This window comes from Pogona vitticeps, chromosome 1, assembly GCF_051106095.1.
Source record: "Pogona vitticeps strain Pit_001003342236 chromosome 1, PviZW2.1, whole genome shotgun sequence".
Classification (NCBI taxonomy): Eukaryota; Metazoa; Chordata; class Lepidosauria; order Squamata; family Agamidae; genus Pogona; species Pogona vitticeps.
The window spans coordinates 162,865,630-162,882,328 of NC_135783.1; the positions used below are offsets into that span (position 1 = coordinate 162,865,630).

The window sequence follows — 16,699 nt, forward strand, 5'->3', positions numbered from 1 at the left end:
TACTCCTCCACTTACTCTGGGTTTAGCATGATCCAAAGCAATTCAAAATTTCCCGATTGCACAAATTATTGCAAGCACAGGGGAAACTCACACTTTTCTTCAAGGAATAATTTCTTTGTGAACACCTCTTGGGAGGTTGTTTATTTTAAATTGCTCTACATCACACTGTGTTTCGACCCGGTTTTCGGTTGTGTGAATGGCTGTGTTGTGGTATTCTAAGTGTAGGGGTTCCATGTGCTGATCTTAATGATGTGCTTCAGATTGTGTGGGATGCTGTCCATAGGGAAATCAGCAATTATGCCTTCTGTCTGAGCTGTTTCCCTTTGTAATTTTTTTTTAAAAAATAAACCATTTTACTTTAGTGCTGCTTCACATACATGCCGGAGTCTTGGTGGCTTGTTTCTAACATGTGGTTTGCCTTCCATCTGGTGACTTTAGCTTCTTCATACAAACACTATGCCAGTTCCTTTCTTTTTCCTTCTTCTTTTTAACATCTGCATTCTTTGCAGCCTTTTTTGCTGTCTTTATTTTTGCATTTACAAGCATTGCAAACCTATTGCACAGGAATGTCTGCAGTTAATAGAGTGTCAAAGGAGCTGAAAGGAAGTTTCCATTGCACATGTAAAAAAAACACCACTATCTGCAACACTGATGCACTGCTATGCCACTTAGAATTAAACAAAGAAATAATTACAATTTCAAAGGGACAGAAAAAGAAATAAGCCAGAAACAAACTGGAACTGGCAGTTCTATGCCCAATGAAACATGAAACCAACCTTACTTTGCCCTCTGGAGGGGAAGGATAGCTTAGAAATAGCAGTGAGCAGTCAAGGTCTGCCTTTATTGCCCAACACACAAAGAAGCACCAGTCCTCTATGTAATTCAGCAGTGGATAGCAGCAGCACTCCAAGGCAGTGGAAGATGGGAATAGTGATCTGAGCATGTCTCCACTGCCCACTTCAGGAACAAGCCTTAACATTTCCTTAGACCCAGAATAGTACTGGAACAGAATGACAGATAGAAAAAAAAATAAAACAGAGGTTTCCCTGGAGCCAAAACCACACACACACACACACACACACACACACACACACACACACACACACACACACACACACACACACACACACACACGCATGCACACACGCATGCACACACGCACACACACGCACACACACGCACACAGAGGCAGACAGGGAGGTAAGCATGCAGGCATACACACACACACACAGAGGTGGAGAAGGAGTGAGTGGCAAACCCCAAAGCCACAATTTACACTAACAGAGGCATTCACATATGTCCAAACAATTCAAATGAAATCGATTTGGCATCCAAGTTAAAATAAACAACCTTCTGGTGGAAAGTCCGTTGCTTCCAATAAAAATAACATGATTCCCTGTCAAAACTATCCGCCATGTGCATCATGTAGTCACCTTTTAAAAAGTTGTATCAGCTGAGCAACTATAGAGAAATAGAACCCTCGGGGCTGAGATGGGCAACCAGGCTCAAATCTCAACCCTTATCCAGCACAAAAACAGAGCTGGGAAAAGTTAATTTTTTGACTGTACCCACCGGAATCCCTCAGCCGGAATGAGCAGTGCTGTAACAAAAATCACATCCCTGTTCCTTTCCCAGCATCTGAAACCCTTTCTCCCAAATGTGAGAAATCTCAGGGAGCAACACTCCAGTTGGCAACTGTGGATGAAATGTAACATATGTATAGCAGTCCCGTATGTGGTCATTCTATTATCTGTGGAAATGTATGTTTGGGGAAATACAACAGACGTGGCGGGAGCAGAGATGAACTGGCCCAGTTACCCCTGCATTATTTCCCAGGAAAGGAAAATATTTTAAAATGCTGAAGAATATAATTTCTGATTGCCCGCGTTTACAAAGCAGGAAGTGTTCTTGCTATATATACACCCTTGCCCTGTTTCCTTTAGATCTAATTCCTACCTCTCTTCCAAAGATATCAAAGGACTGTACTGTGAAAGGTAATGCAAAAAAGCTTTTATTAATAAACTTTATGCTTCCCAGAACAATTATGCACATCCAGGCAGGTCTTTGAGGATGGTGTTGAAAATGTTTGTATAAATTAATTTAACACTAAACATGAAATTTAACTAGAAATGGACCATGATGTTTACCTGCCTTATGTTCATATCTTGCTAGTGTTTTCCAGGAAGGAAGGTTAGATAATTTGAAGGGGAAAAAAAGGTATGGATCCCGTTTTTCTACAACTGGAAGAATAGATGGCAACTACTAGTGTCAAAGTGATTACTTCAGCAGAAGTTACACTGAATTGGTGGGACTTGCAGATAAATGTTACATACTAGCTTGTTAAATTGCTAACTGTGGGAGGAATCCTCACTGAATATTCAAAATGAGGTACTATTGGAGAAAAGGAAAAAAAGGTTTGAAGTAGAAACAGCTGAAAAATAAAAGCTAGCAGATAATTGAGATGATATAGTACAAAGTCTATAAGAATACTCTGGAGGATGTTGTTTGACAATTGGAGACCAAGTTCTTGGAAGCACTTTTCCACTAGGGCTTCTGATTGTGGACATCTTAGCAGCATTTCTTTCTAATCTTCAAAGAGTAGAATGATTTTCAGTTATTTGTTAACTGTAGATCATTACACTTCCCCCTTTCCTTCCTTCCTTCCTTCCTTCCTTCCTTCCTTCCTTCCTTCCTTCCTTCCTTCCTTCCTTCCTTCCTTCCTTCCTTCCTTCCTTCCTTTTTTTCAACTGTAGATTAAGGATTAAGCATATATTCACTTTTCCCCCTGAAATCAATGACGTAAGGTGATTGTGCTTAGATATTGCCCCTTAGTTTAGAAAATGGAAAATAGCTTAGAAAGTACTTGGATGAACAGTCACACACAAAACCCGTCATGACATACAGTTCAAAAACACAAAAACAAAACCCACCTAACTTTTTAGAGATTTCTTAAATATTTAAATTTAATTTCTTATATATTATTAAAGATTGTTACTACCATCTTGTGAACATTTTGTTCTAATAAGTTGTATGCCTTTAATTTAAATCACATGCTATAACTAAAGCTATAAGTGACTCTTCATGACTGTTTTTTCTCAGACTTTAAACAGTCAGAGTTGAAATAATTCTGTCTGAGTCACCTGTTCATATGTTTATGTTTCCTACAAACCTTGTTCTGCCAATTTAGAACATTAGATGAATACAGACAGGAAAATGCAGATAAGATCTAGCTGTTCACCATTAAGTGGTGAACAACAACAACAAAATGGGACAAAATGTTAGCTGTGACTCTATCCTAAACTTCAGTACCACACACTCTCATTTGGAACTGGTGTGGAAAAGGCTGGCATAGGCTGAGTAGGGTCGCTAGGAGTTCTGGTATGCTATTTGGTGTGATTGTCACATCCAAACAGCATATATATCTAAGTGAATCTATTTAATCTGCACCAGCCCACTGCCGATTTGCCAGTACAGCAGGACCCTGGTATCCGCAGGGTCAGTTCCAAGTACCCTTGCAGAGGCTGGAAAACACTATATATCCCATGGACTCTGGCTCACACTAGTGGCCAGTTCTGATAAACAGACCCTGGAAATACATATAATTAGGTAGCTCTGGATTATTATTATTCACTTCACAATACTGATAAATTAAACACCCTCTTGGCTTTGTGGAGGGGGTGAGGAAGTATTTTTTTTTCTAAGCATATGAAGGCAGCACATATGTGTTGCATTGTGTGTTTTTTTTAAAAAAGACAAATGAAAAACTTCTTCCCAGAAACATGATGAGACAAGAAGGAGCAAGGAGGGATATTTTTATTTCCTTTTCCCTTAAAAGTCCAGTTGAAACCTGATTCTTGGCTAGACCTTGAAAGAGAAAAACAAAGAAAAATGTATACATCTCTTTCCTTGCCCCTCCTTGTCTCCTCTCACTTTCAGGAAGAAATTTTTCATGTGTCTTTTACTTTATTTTTTAAAAATGCTGCAGCACATTTGCATTGCCCTAATAGACTTAAAAAAATTTCTCTGGCCCCTTGACGGAGCTGAGTAAATGCTGAATTTGACAATATGCTGAAATGGCTCGCTTTGTAAACCATTTCAGAGTACTGGCAAATTCAACGGGGAAGGCTTGCTTTTGATTTGTTTCCAATGATTACACATGCTGGAATAAGGGAAAACAGAATCAGCCTACCCACACCAATAAAGTAAAAGCACCTAACAGAGGTCAGAAATGTGTGGGTAGGACTGCTCTGGGTGTGAGCCGGTTCACTCCAGCAAAAATATTACCTGTTTGCCATCTTTAGGAGTGAACCAACCTGCCCTCCTGTGGACCAAAGAGTGGGCTAAATGCCCATGTAGTCAGCCTCTCAGTTTCACTCAGTTGAGAACCCACCATTCTGAGTCAACATGTTTGGTGTCGCCTTACGTATCAACAAGCAACTTTAGTGAGTGAATATTCTCACATTGCTTCTGTTATTGTTTCTATTTCCCCAGAAATGCTTCTTCCAGTTCTACTTCTGCTCTTGGCTGCTGCACTACAAGCATTTCTAGGACAGGTAGTATATGAGCCACGAGATTTAAACAGAAGATGTATCAGGCATGGCTTGATGGGGAATCTACAAGTGCTTGCGTTACTTAAGATACAGGAAGCAGAAAAACAGAGAAAGCACATGATTTTCAGATCATTTACTACCAAATTAATAGGAATATTCCAGAGGAGGCTATTAGATAATTACAAACTCTTGGAAGTGCTTTTCTATTATGTCTTCTAAATATCATAGCAGTATTTCTTACTAGTTTTCAAACAGTCAGGAGTGTACAAGGGGGAAGAGAGAAGGCCTCACAAGTGAAAGAGGAAACGTATGTATGTTAAAATCCACTGGATCAGGTGAGAACCATTTCTACATCACCTGCATGAACATCAGGGACAGAAGGCAACTTGTTGCAAAGGATTCTGCACTTCCCATTCTGTTCAGACGGAGTGCTTTGAGCGTTGTCCCAATTCCCAAGCTTATTGAGAACAACCTCTATTGCACTGCCAACATGGTGCATATGAACACAGACTGTTCATTTTAAGAAAGGTGGAAACACTTGATAATTAACAAATGCAAGAATAGGCAAAACCTTTATAACCCATTAATAAAAAATTAAAATTCATACACTATGCAAGTTTTCGTGGGTAAATCTCACTTCTTCAAAGCAAATACCAAAAGTCCAAATGTTTGTGGCAAAATGGGAATTGCCAGGCAGCTATTCTTAGATGTAAAGTTCTTGGCGAAGAGAATTTTGCCAGGCATCTCTGTCTTAGATAAGGCAGGAGGTTGTTTTAAAGTGGCTGCTGAAGCAGCTGTGAGTTAGATTTAACAACATTCCTCAAACCAAGGGGCAAAGACAATGAATGCACGCGTGCATGCATGCATGCACAAACGCACGCGCGCACACGCACATACACACACTCTTCTCCATTTGGCTCTTCTTTGAAACAGACATGTTACAGACATATTTTTGCTTGGCCAGGAAAGGTGGAGTGGGGCAAAAATCCCATATCCTCCATCTGAGAATTGGGGTATAATTTAGTCAACCCACTAGGTCTAGCCAATTGGGTCAGATTAAAATAAAAATACTATTACCTAGTGGTTGCAGTCCTGCTCTGCTGGAGTTGAAAGCCCATGTGCCTTCTTGTTGGTACATTGGGGGGGGTTGTCTTTCTTGGTGTATAAATAAATCATATGTGTGTCATGATTTTTACATTTTAGAAATTATAAAAAGACAAATGCTAGAGGATAAGTTCATTTAATTTATTCATATAACTGTAGGGTAACTCAGCTTCTGTGAGTAAAATGACTCCAGAAAAACAGAAGGAGATTCTTGATGCATTTAATGCTATCAGGAGAGACGTGAAGCCAACTGCTGCCAATATGCTGAAAATGGTAAGATTCTATTTGCTAATGTTGCTATATACTGTTCAAAGTCTTCATTCTGGCATCTGCAGGAACAATTTCCTAGGCGTTATATTTTATGATACATTAGACCGAAAAAATGCACACTATAGAAAATCACACATCTCTGGAGACGTGCACATCCTACATTTTGACCACCAGGATGCAGAGTAGAGGAAAGGTTTGCACTGTGTAAATTTAAGTCTTCCACAATGCTGCTGATGGCTCACTGTGTTGATCTGCCCATTCTCTTTCCCTGCTTCCCTTTTTCTCCTCAGTTATGTGCTGTTCTCTTTGCTTTTTGATAATACTTATTTTTATTTATTTATTTTATCAGATTTATACCCCACCCATCTAGACAGATAGTCTACTCTGGGTAGCATTACAAAACCCCAAAGCAATGAAACCAATAAATATGCAAAAATCCAAGATGTAAAATTATTATAGATATTAAAATACAGCAGGAGGGAAAGCCTGCCTAAATAGACATGCCTTTAGTTTACTTCTAAAGACACCCAGAGAAGGAGCCAGGCAGATCTCTAGGGGCAAGTTGTTCCAGAGGCAAGGGGCCACTGCCGAGAAGGCCCGGTTTCTCATTCTTTCCTTTCGGGCCTCCCTCGGCGTTAGGCCCCTCAGTCGCCTGGCTTGGTTAGAACGAGTGTCTCTGGTATAACTGGATGGGAGAAGGTGCTCTGTCAGATATCGAGGTCCTAAACCATTTAGGGCTTTATAAGTAATTGTAAGAACTTTGAAATCAGCGCAGAAACGAATAGGCAAAAAAGAGATGTAGAGCTGAGTATCATCAGCGTACTGATGACACAAAGCTCCACATCCTCTGATGACTCCTCCCAGTGGCCTCATATAGATGTTAAACAGCATTGGAGAGATAATCAAGCCCTGCGGGACCCCACGATTGAGGCTACACAGGGCCGAGAAACTCTCTCCAATCTACACTCTCTGGGGATGGTCCTCCAAGCAGGAATGGAGCCAGGCCAAAGCCAGGCCACCAATTCCCAACTTGGAGAGCCTCCCCAGGAGGATACTGTGGTCAACGGTTTCAAAGGTGGCTGAGATATCGAGAAGGATCAGCAGAGACATTTTGCCCGTTGGCCTCCCTCAACAGGTCATCAAACAGGGCAACTAATGCTGTTTCCATATCATGGTACGGCCTGAAGCCTGACTGGAATGGATCCAGGGCATTGGTTTCATCCAGAAGAGCCTGTAGCTGATCGGCCACCACCCTCTCAAATACCTTGCTAAGGAAAGAAACATTGGCGATGGGCCTATAATTACCAATATCGTCCACCGCCATTAGGTTTCTTCCTAATGGGCCCATCGCCAATAAAATAAATAAATAAATAAATAAATAAATAAATAAATAAATAAATAAATAAATAAATAAATAAATAAATAAATAAATAAATAATAATAATAATAATAATAATAATAATAATAATAATAATAATAATAATAATAATAATAATAATAATAATAATAATAATAATAATAATAATAATAATAATAATAATAATAATAATAACCACCTTGCCCTCCTGGAGAGACCCATTAATTATTGCTGTAGCCCATTCAGATGTTATAGGCTTGGCTGCTTTGATTAGCCAGGCTGGGCAAGGGTCAAGGGAGGAGGTGGTAGCAGGACAGCGGTCAAAACTCTGTCCACCATATATGACATCACAGGCTGAAAGTAGTTAAGTCTCATCAGGCAAGACGGAGTGCTGGACGTCTCAGCTCGATCTACTGTTTCCAAATGGGGGGCAAGGTCCTGGCAGATGGCCTCCACTTTTGATTTTAAAAAGGCTGCAAATTTGTCAGGTGAGATGCTAGAGGGAGGCCAATCACCATGACCAATTCCGGAAAGATCATGAACTATACGGAAAAGTTCTGCCTGCTGATTGGAAGCTTTGCTTATCCGGACAGCAAAGTAAGATTGACTAGCAGCTTTCACCTTAGATTGGTAGAGGTTAGTCGTGATCATGGCAGCTATTTGATTATTTTCCATCAGAAATCTTCCTTCCTTCCTTCCTTCCTTCCTTCCTTCCTTCCTTCCTTCCTTCCTTCCTTCCTTCCTTCCTTCCTTCCTTCCTTCCTTCCTTCCTTCCTTCCTTCCTTCCTTCCTTCCTTCCTTCCTTCCTTCCTTCCTTCCTTCCTTCATTCATTCATTCATTCATTCATTCCTTCATTCATTCATTCAACATGTATACCACCCAGTAGTATAACCTCTCTGGGAGGTTAACAATTAGCATAAATAATCTACAAAATAGAACACCAGATATAAGCATCAACAGCAAAAAACGATGAATTATAAAGGAACCATATGACTCATTGAAACCCTACTCAAGTAAACAAATGCAGGCCACAGATAGACATTTGGTAATATGCATCAATCAAAGGCAATTTTGATCAATTCTGTGTTTAGCAGCTTCTTAAAAACTGGGACGGGGCACCTGGCAAACTTATACCGAGAGTTTATTTGATAAGTATGGGGCCAAAATGGAGAATGCTTGGTTTGCTGGTGGTAACTTTTTTGGCCTCCTTAGGTGTTACTATATTTAACAATAGCAAGTGTGAGAAACAGGTTGCATGGATAGCTGTTTTGTAGGATAGATATTCCAGCACGTCAGGATTGTAATACATTTCACAACCATTGTGAAGATTGTATTAAGTTTTGAAGCACGTAAGAAAATTCAGCAGATTCCACTATCAAATGATATTTATTTATTTATTTATTTATTTATTTATTTATTTATTTATTTATTTATTTATTTATTTATTTATTTATTTATTTATTTATATCCTGCCCATCTGGTATATTCTACCTTGATGGTATATTCTGTGCTTAAATCACACATTCAAGATGTCAGTCAGGATATTTTTCTGCAAATAATACAAGATATTAAGGCCAGTCCTCTGAAAATGAGTATTCAATTGGATGAGTCAGCTGATGTTGCTCACTGCAGTCATCTAGTGTTTGTGTAATACATAAAGGAAAAGAAAATTTTGGAAGAATGTTTGTTTTGTGAGCAACTGGAGTTGACAGCAAAAGGAACTGATGTTTTCAATCTCATTAGACTGACCATACCGTGCTTCTTTACCACACTGCCATATGGTGGCTTTCCAAGAGATATATGCTTAGCAGGGTTTTTGAAATGTGTGAGGAAATTATTTAGTTTATTACTAACCAAAATTGTAATTTAGCTAAAGACTTTGAAAGAAGAGATGCAATACTTTGGCCTACTAAGCAAATATATTCACTCGCCTGAATATATAATTAGATATATCAATGCAAGGATATGATAAGAACATAATAACAGCTACTGAAAAATTATCTGCTTTTATTGAAAACTAAAAATTTAGATACATTGAGTTGAAAATGGTAATTTTGCAAACTTTCCCTTACTTGATAAAATCGTTCAGGAAATGAGAAAATCACAATTTTACCTGAACTTGTAATATATTTGCAACAAATGTGTACATCTTTTCATGAATATTGGCAAAGAGCAGTGGTTGATACTAGATCCATTTCTTTTTGACTTTAATTCTATGTGTGTTTAGTCGTTTAGTCGTGTCCGACTCTTCGTGACCCCATGGACCAGAGCACGCCAGGCCCTCCTGTCTTCTACTGCCTCCCGGAGTTGTGTCAGGTTCATGTTGGTTGCTTCGCAGACACTGTCCAGCCATCTCATCCTCGGTCGTCCCCTTCTCCTCTTGCCATCACACCTTCCTAACATCAAGGTTTTTTCCAAGGACTCTTTTCTTCTCATGAGATGGCCAAAGTACTGGAGCCTCAGCTTCAGGATCTGTCCTTCCAGTGAGCACTCAGGGTTGATTTCCTTTAGAATTGATAGGTTTGTTCTCTTTGCAGTCCAGGGGATTCTCAAGAGCCTCCTTCAGCACCACAATTCAAAGGCATCAATTCTTCGGCGGTCTGCTTTCTTTATGGTCCAGCTCTCACTTCCATACATCACGACAGGAAAAACCATAGCTTTGACTATTCGGACTTTTGTTGGCAAGGTGATGTCTCTGCTTTTCCAGATGCTGTCAAGATTTGTCATCGCTTTCCTCCCAAGAAGAAGGCGTCTTTTAATTTCAGGGCTGCTGTCTCCATCTGCAGTGATCATGGAGCCCAGGAAGATAAAATTTGACACTGCCTCCATATCTTCCCCTTCTATTTCCCAGGAGGTGATGGGGCCAGTGGCCATGATCTTAGTTTTTTTGATGTTGAGTTTCAGACCATTTTTTGCACTCTCCTCTTTCACTCTCATTACAAGGTTCTTTAATTCCTCCTCACTTTCTGCCATCAGAGTGGTATCATCTGCATATCGGAGGTTGTTGATATTTCTTCCGGCAATCTTAATTCCGGCTTGGGTTTCTTCCAGTCCAGCCTTCCGCATGATGTATTCTGCATATAAGTTAAATAAGCTGGGGGACAATATACAGCCTTGCCGTACTCCTTTCCTAATTTTGAACCACTCAGTTGTTCCATGACCAGTTCTAACTGTTGCTTCCTGTCCCACATATAGGTTTCTCAGGAGACAGATAAAGTGGTCAGGCACTCCCATTTCTTTAAGAACTTGCCATAGTTTGTTGTGGTCCACACAGTCAAAGGCTTTCGCATAGTCAATGAAGCAGAAGTAGATATTTTTCTGGAACTCTCTGGCTTTCTCCATAATCCAGCGCAAGTTAGCAATTTGGTCTCGAGTTCCTCTGCCTCTTCGGAATCCAGCTTGTACTTCTGGGAGTTCTCGGTCCACATACTGCTGAAGCCTACCTTGCAGGATTTTGAGCATAACCTTGCTACAATTGTAATTTAATAAAAGACCATCTTACTGAAATTTGGGCCAATGCACGAATTTAAATGGAATTTGAAAAACTGGACTTAGAACAATTTTGGTGTGCTCAGAACCATTTCCATAACTAGTGAAAACATCACTGTGGACACTTCTATCATTTCCTACCACCTATCTGTGTGAAATGCGGTTTTCATCACTTTTGCATACAAAAACCAAAACCAGAATTCGCTTAAATACAAATATGACATATGTATAGCTCTTTCGAAAAACGAACTCCACTTTCAAAATTTTATTATGAATAAAAAACATCAAACTAGCCACAAAATTGAATTATTTTAATTTTATGTCAATACATATATGTGCATCTGTTTTTCAGTAAATAAATTGTTTTTCAGTAAACATGATTTTCTAACAAATAAACTGGAACACATTTTTCAAGGGGGTGTGCGAGTACATTTTGAGATTCAGTGGGGTGATGACCACTAAAAAGGTTAAGAACCTCTGATTTAGGGCTTTATAGGTAATAACCGTCACCTTGAATTGAGCATGTAAATGAACAAGGAATCAATGGAGACAAGTAAGGACTGGAGATATATGCTCAAATCTGGTGGTACCTGTGATCAGTCTGGCTACTGCATTTTGGACCTGTTGTAGTTTCTGTACTTGCTTCAAAGGCAGCCCTGCATAGAGAGCATTACAATAGTCTATTGTGGAGATTAAGAAAAGCATGAATCACTGTTGATAATTCCATTCCATGTAGGGGCACAACTGGGCAATCAACTGGACCACTCCTTACTCTAACCCTCTTTTCCCAGCCCAAGACCACTTTGTTGACCTGATGCTTTCTTAGGGCTCATTTAGATGGGCATTTGTCTTGTTGCTTGTTGCACTGTGGGAGTGGATTGGTTCCCTTTTTTTACCCAGTGACCACACAACATAATTGCCAGAGGGATCAAATTGCCCTGAGAGCATCCCACAAATTTCTGAGCCCCTATCAGGGATTTCAGCTTTTTCAGTGTGGCCTGGTACACATATGATTGCTGGGAATAAACTAAAATCAAGGCTTGCAGCTGACAACTCTCCTTCCACTTTCAATTTCCAGTATTGTGAAGTAGCTTAATAAGCAAACTACTTCAATATATTGGCAAATTGAACACTTCCCTGCTCCTTTGTGGAGAGGCGGGGAAGTGAAATTAGTATTTTTTTTGAGGCTGGTAGACCATCCCTGCTGTGCTGAATAACTTAATTTTTTTAAAAAAATCTTTGCTTTTCTGTGATTTGCTGATTGAAACAATGGCTGCAGATAGTTTCTCGACCGGCACTACACACAAGGTAAGAATTTTGAAAAGTGTAATCTAAGTGATTCAGTTCATCAGTGATGGTCAAGCATGGGCAAAATGAATAATTTTACTTCCCCTTTCCCTCTGCAGAGGAGAAGGAGAAGTATTCAACTGAACAATAGAAGAAGTCAGAGGATTTTAGATTCTCCCTTCTCTCTCCTTCCCTTTCCTTCCCTTCCTTTTCCTTGTATAGCTCCTGCTGAATCTGTGAGTCACTAGTGCCTTTGCTGGTACAGTACTGCCCCTTCTACCTCAGAGTCACTATTAGGTATTGCCAGAAAGTTCTAAAGGCAAGAATAAATGATGACCACCACTGAAGCTTTAGCTCATTGGCTCACCTTTCCATGAGAACATGAGGAAATATTCTTTTAGGCCTTAATGTAAATTATTCATGGATTGTGGTGTATACTTATTAATATTATGAGTATTGACATTTTGTTCTCTTAAAGTCCAAGTGAATCATCTTGTAAAATTATAACTATGAACCGTTTCTGATGTTTTCATATTGTTTTTCATGGAAAAAAAAGGGGCAAAACGTACACATCAGATAATGAGGATGCTAGAACAAAAGTGAACATTTTCTTTCTTTTTTGCTAAGACATGGAGTGATGAAGCCACTGAGACTGCTAGCAGATGGGCCAGTAAATGTCAGTTTAGAAACAGTCCCATAGAGGAGAGAATGGTTGGTGGTAAGTTACCTGAAGAAATCTTTTATACATTATAAAGTATGGAAGTAAAGGTACAACTAGACAGCTGAATTATACTGGCCTGAATGGGTCTAAACAGAGGATCTTTGAGGTACTGTACATCATTTCATTTGGGGAGGTCCTTGCATCCAAATGCAAGGATTGACCACAGCACAGCTTAGGCAACACTAGCATGATCAAGACTGGTATTTTTTTTTCCTTTTAAAAAGGAAGGCTTATTATGCTTCCAGAAAACAGTACCCCCTAAAAGAGGAAAGAATTGTTTAATCTAACACAGGTTGTCCTCTATCTATCTGTGGCAAATTAGTCTGCGTTGGTTTTGTAATGGCCAGAGGGGTTCTAGCGCAGCTTCCTCTGCAAGTCTGATGTCTCAAGCATAGAGCTGTGAAAGACTTGAGTACCTAGAATGACAGTGGCATAAGAGGAAGAAAGAGGAATTTACTTTAACCCTTAGACTCTTAGAAATCATTGTTAACAGTGCTGTCAAAGATGTCTAATATAAAAAACAAGAATGACTGCTGCATTTTTTTGTCCCAAAGGCCATTGACTCACTTAGGGCCAAGGCACAATGAACTCTGCTCTCTAATACCTTGCCAACCCTATTTGTGTTGAGACATCTGCTGGGCAGAAGCAATTTTCTTGGGTCAATTTAGTGCCTTATCTTTTGGAGACCATCCTAAGTAATTGGGAGTATGCAACCATATTTCTTCAGTGATGATCTTATTGCAGGTTTTGCCTGTGGAGAAACTCTGTCACAAACAGTGACTGCCAATTCCTGGACAGATATAATTAAATTATGGTCCAAATCAAAGACTAATTTCAAGTATGGCATTGGGCCAGTGGATCCAAGGAAAAGCATCTATACCTACACTCAGGTAAGAGCAGAAACACCCAATTCATCTGGCATGTTTCTAAAGTGGAATTTTGGAGATAAAAATGATAAACTGCTTAAAATTACTTCAACAATACCTGTGCAGATATACAGGGACTGAGCTCTTAAGTGTTGTTTTCGCGAAGGCTTTCACGGCCGGGATCTAATGGTTGTTGTGGGTTTTTCGGGCTCTTTGGCCGTGTTCTGAAGGTTGTTCTTCCTAATGTTTCACCAGTCTCTGTGGCCGGCATCTTCAGAGACTGGCGAAACATTAGGAAGAACAACCTTCAGAACACGGCCAAAGAGCCTGAAAAACCCACAACAACTCTTAAATGTTGCTTTGCTGTGAACAAGTATTTCTGAAAAATAGCAGGACTTAGTTCTGATCCCCATCAACTTCTGCATGCCATTATGCACAACACAATTTCTTTAAAAACTTCTCTGAGAGGGCATGGTGGGTTTTTCAACAGCAGTTATCCAGCTAGTTCTAATGCAGTGTAGCACTAAGATAGCATAGCCATGTTCTGCAAGGCACCTATGGGGTGCCTCTTTCTTGTAATCTAAATCGTTGGTCTCACCTAGAAACTGAACTTTGTCCTGGCAGACACTCTGGACACACCTGCTGAGATATCCCCATTTTCATAGGTAAAATGTTGAACGATATGGGACTGGCTTACAGTGTCTAAATGCCATTTGCATTCACTGAGATACATCCACATCTGAAGGAACAGTAAGAACATATAGTAAGAAGAGCCTTCCTATGTCAGGCAAATGGTGTAGCTGATCCAACACCCTGTCCCCACAGTGGTCAACCACATAGCCCCATAGCAATAGCCTCCTTCTTTCTGCAGCTGTCAATTAAGACTAAAATTGATTGGATCAGAAACCACTTGCAGGCAGTCGTGGATTTCAAAACCCTGTTAATCTAGATGAAACTGCGGAAAGCAGCTGTAATCAGAAATTAGTATAAGCAAAACCACCTTTTTTTTCTTCTTCTTCAGAGTGTTTAGAGTATGGCTCAATCAGTTGCTCCTGTTCTTTTTAACCTGAGGTTAACTACATTCATTATGTTTGTTGTGGACTTACAGTGTTTTTCAATGTGGCACACATGGATTATACAGTTATACCACCGCTCCACAGTGCAATATATGAAATGTGTGAAAGTGTGGTACAAACAACATTCTGTGATTAATAAATAATCTTACCTCGTACCTGTTGACTGAACTAGGCGTGGTTCATTCTGGTTTCAAAACTATATAATCTAGGACTAAATAAGTGAAAGATATATTGCTGACAACAGCTTCTGGTTTATGTTCTGATGCATCCCTCATATAATTCTTTTTTTAAATTCTTATTATTATGGTTATAGCTCATTTGGTATAATTCACATAAGGTTGGATGTGCTGTTGCTTATTGCCCAAAGAATACTTTCCCTTACTTGTTCCTGTGCCATTACTGCCCCAGGTGAGTATCAGTTTTGAACAGTCTTATTCCAGCCTATTCAAGACCCCTATGTATTATTTGATATAACTAGAAATCTCCTCTAACCTAGCCCATCCAGGGGAAGCATACCTGTATGTGCAAATAAGTGCATTTATGAATCTGCTACTTTTGCAGATGAATAGAGCAGCTCTTGTTATGGGATGGGTGTCACTTGGTTCTCCAGCCACTATCAGTTATATCTATTTCTTAATCATTTACCTCAATGCCTAACTCATCTACTCAATACAATAAGGACATGTTCATAGTAATGAGATTAACTGAGAAGTTCAACATCATCCCCCACTTCTTGAATTGTAGCAACAAATTTTTATCCTACCGCACAAGTTAATGTAACAGCATATGTAAGAACATAGGAACCACGTGCCGCTGTGGTCAAATTGCTGTACTGAAGCACAAACTGCTCACAACCTGGGGTTCAATCCCAGGTAGCCAGCTCAGGGTTGACTCAGCCTTCCATCCTTCTGAGGTCAGTAAAATGAGTACCCAGCTTATACTGGGGGGGGGCAATGTGTAGCCTGCATAATTAACTTGTAAACCGCCCAGAGAGTGCTTGAAGTGCTCTGGGGTGGTATATAAGCAGAACACTTCGCATAAGAGAAGCTATGCAGGACCAGAATAAGGACCTATCAAAGCCCACTTGTTAAGCCTTGTAAATTGTTGCCCATTGCCACATTTTGTGGCAAAGAATTTTAAAGTGGAACTATGTGTCATGTGATGAAGGCAATCCTGTTGTCCATCTTGAATCTCCCACTGTTTACTTTCATTGGATGACCCTGGCTTCTAATATGAGAATGGTAGAAAAAACTCTCTTTCTGTCCATTTTCTCTACACCAGAGGAAGAATTTCCTTTGGTTTCAGTGTTAATACAACTTGACCAAATTTACATTTTCCAGAATGCCATTATCTTTTGGCTTTCACATTTCCCCATCTTCTGGGATGGTATTTTCCAGTGAAAACATACATATATATGTATGTTTTCACTGGAAAATACCATCTTCTTTGGATGTTTTCCTTCTTTTTTTTCCTTCTCTATTTCATCTGTGCATATTTATCAGGAGCAGAGAAAAAGATACTATATCCTTGCCATCAAATTACTTTCGTGAATCTGCCATTTGATGTTTTTCTCTCTTTGACATACAGAGTGACACTATCTACTGTACACCCTCTCCTGTCATTCCTACAAAGTTTATATTTATATTCAGTGAAAATCACATTCTGGTGCTCGACCCCATTCTACTAGATTTCCATTATGTTTTCTTTTAAAATGAAGTTCTTTAACTCCTCTATCTTGCTTCAGAGGCATTAGATGTATGCATTAACAGATGGTACTCTTTTCTAAATGCCTCTTGCACATACATCTTACTCCGCAGCTCTTTGCCCTCTTTGACTGGCTATTTGTACAGACCTACCTTCTCCCAAAATGTTCCCTCTGCCATTGGGGAATGGTGCCCAGGACAGCTGGTAGAGCAGAGGGCAGGGCATATAACAAAAGGTGGAGCTGCCATGGGAGGTTAACAGTAGGAAGAGCCAA

At 39.7% G+C, this 16,699-nt stretch overlaps 1 protein-coding gene across 1 annotated transcript in view; it reads left to right on the forward strand.

Annotated features, from left to right (window-relative positions):
• The first annotated feature begins 1,158 nt into the window (after positions 1 to 1,158).
• The window catches only part of LOC144587164 (serotriflin-like), a 55,680-nt gene continuing 40,139 nt past the window's right edge, over positions 1,159 to 16,699 (forward strand). The window contains exons 1-4 of the mRNA XM_078386774.1: positions 1,159 to 5,927; positions 12,686 to 12,776; positions 13,524 to 13,669; positions 15,035 to 15,129. Coding sequence (XP_078242900.1) covers positions 5,838 to 5,927; positions 12,686 to 12,776; positions 13,524 to 13,669; positions 15,035 to 15,129 — 422 coding nt within the window. The 5' untranslated portion in view covers positions 1,159 to 5,837. The remainder of the gene's footprint in view (positions 5,928 to 12,685; positions 12,777 to 13,523; positions 13,670 to 15,034; positions 15,130 to 16,699) is intronic.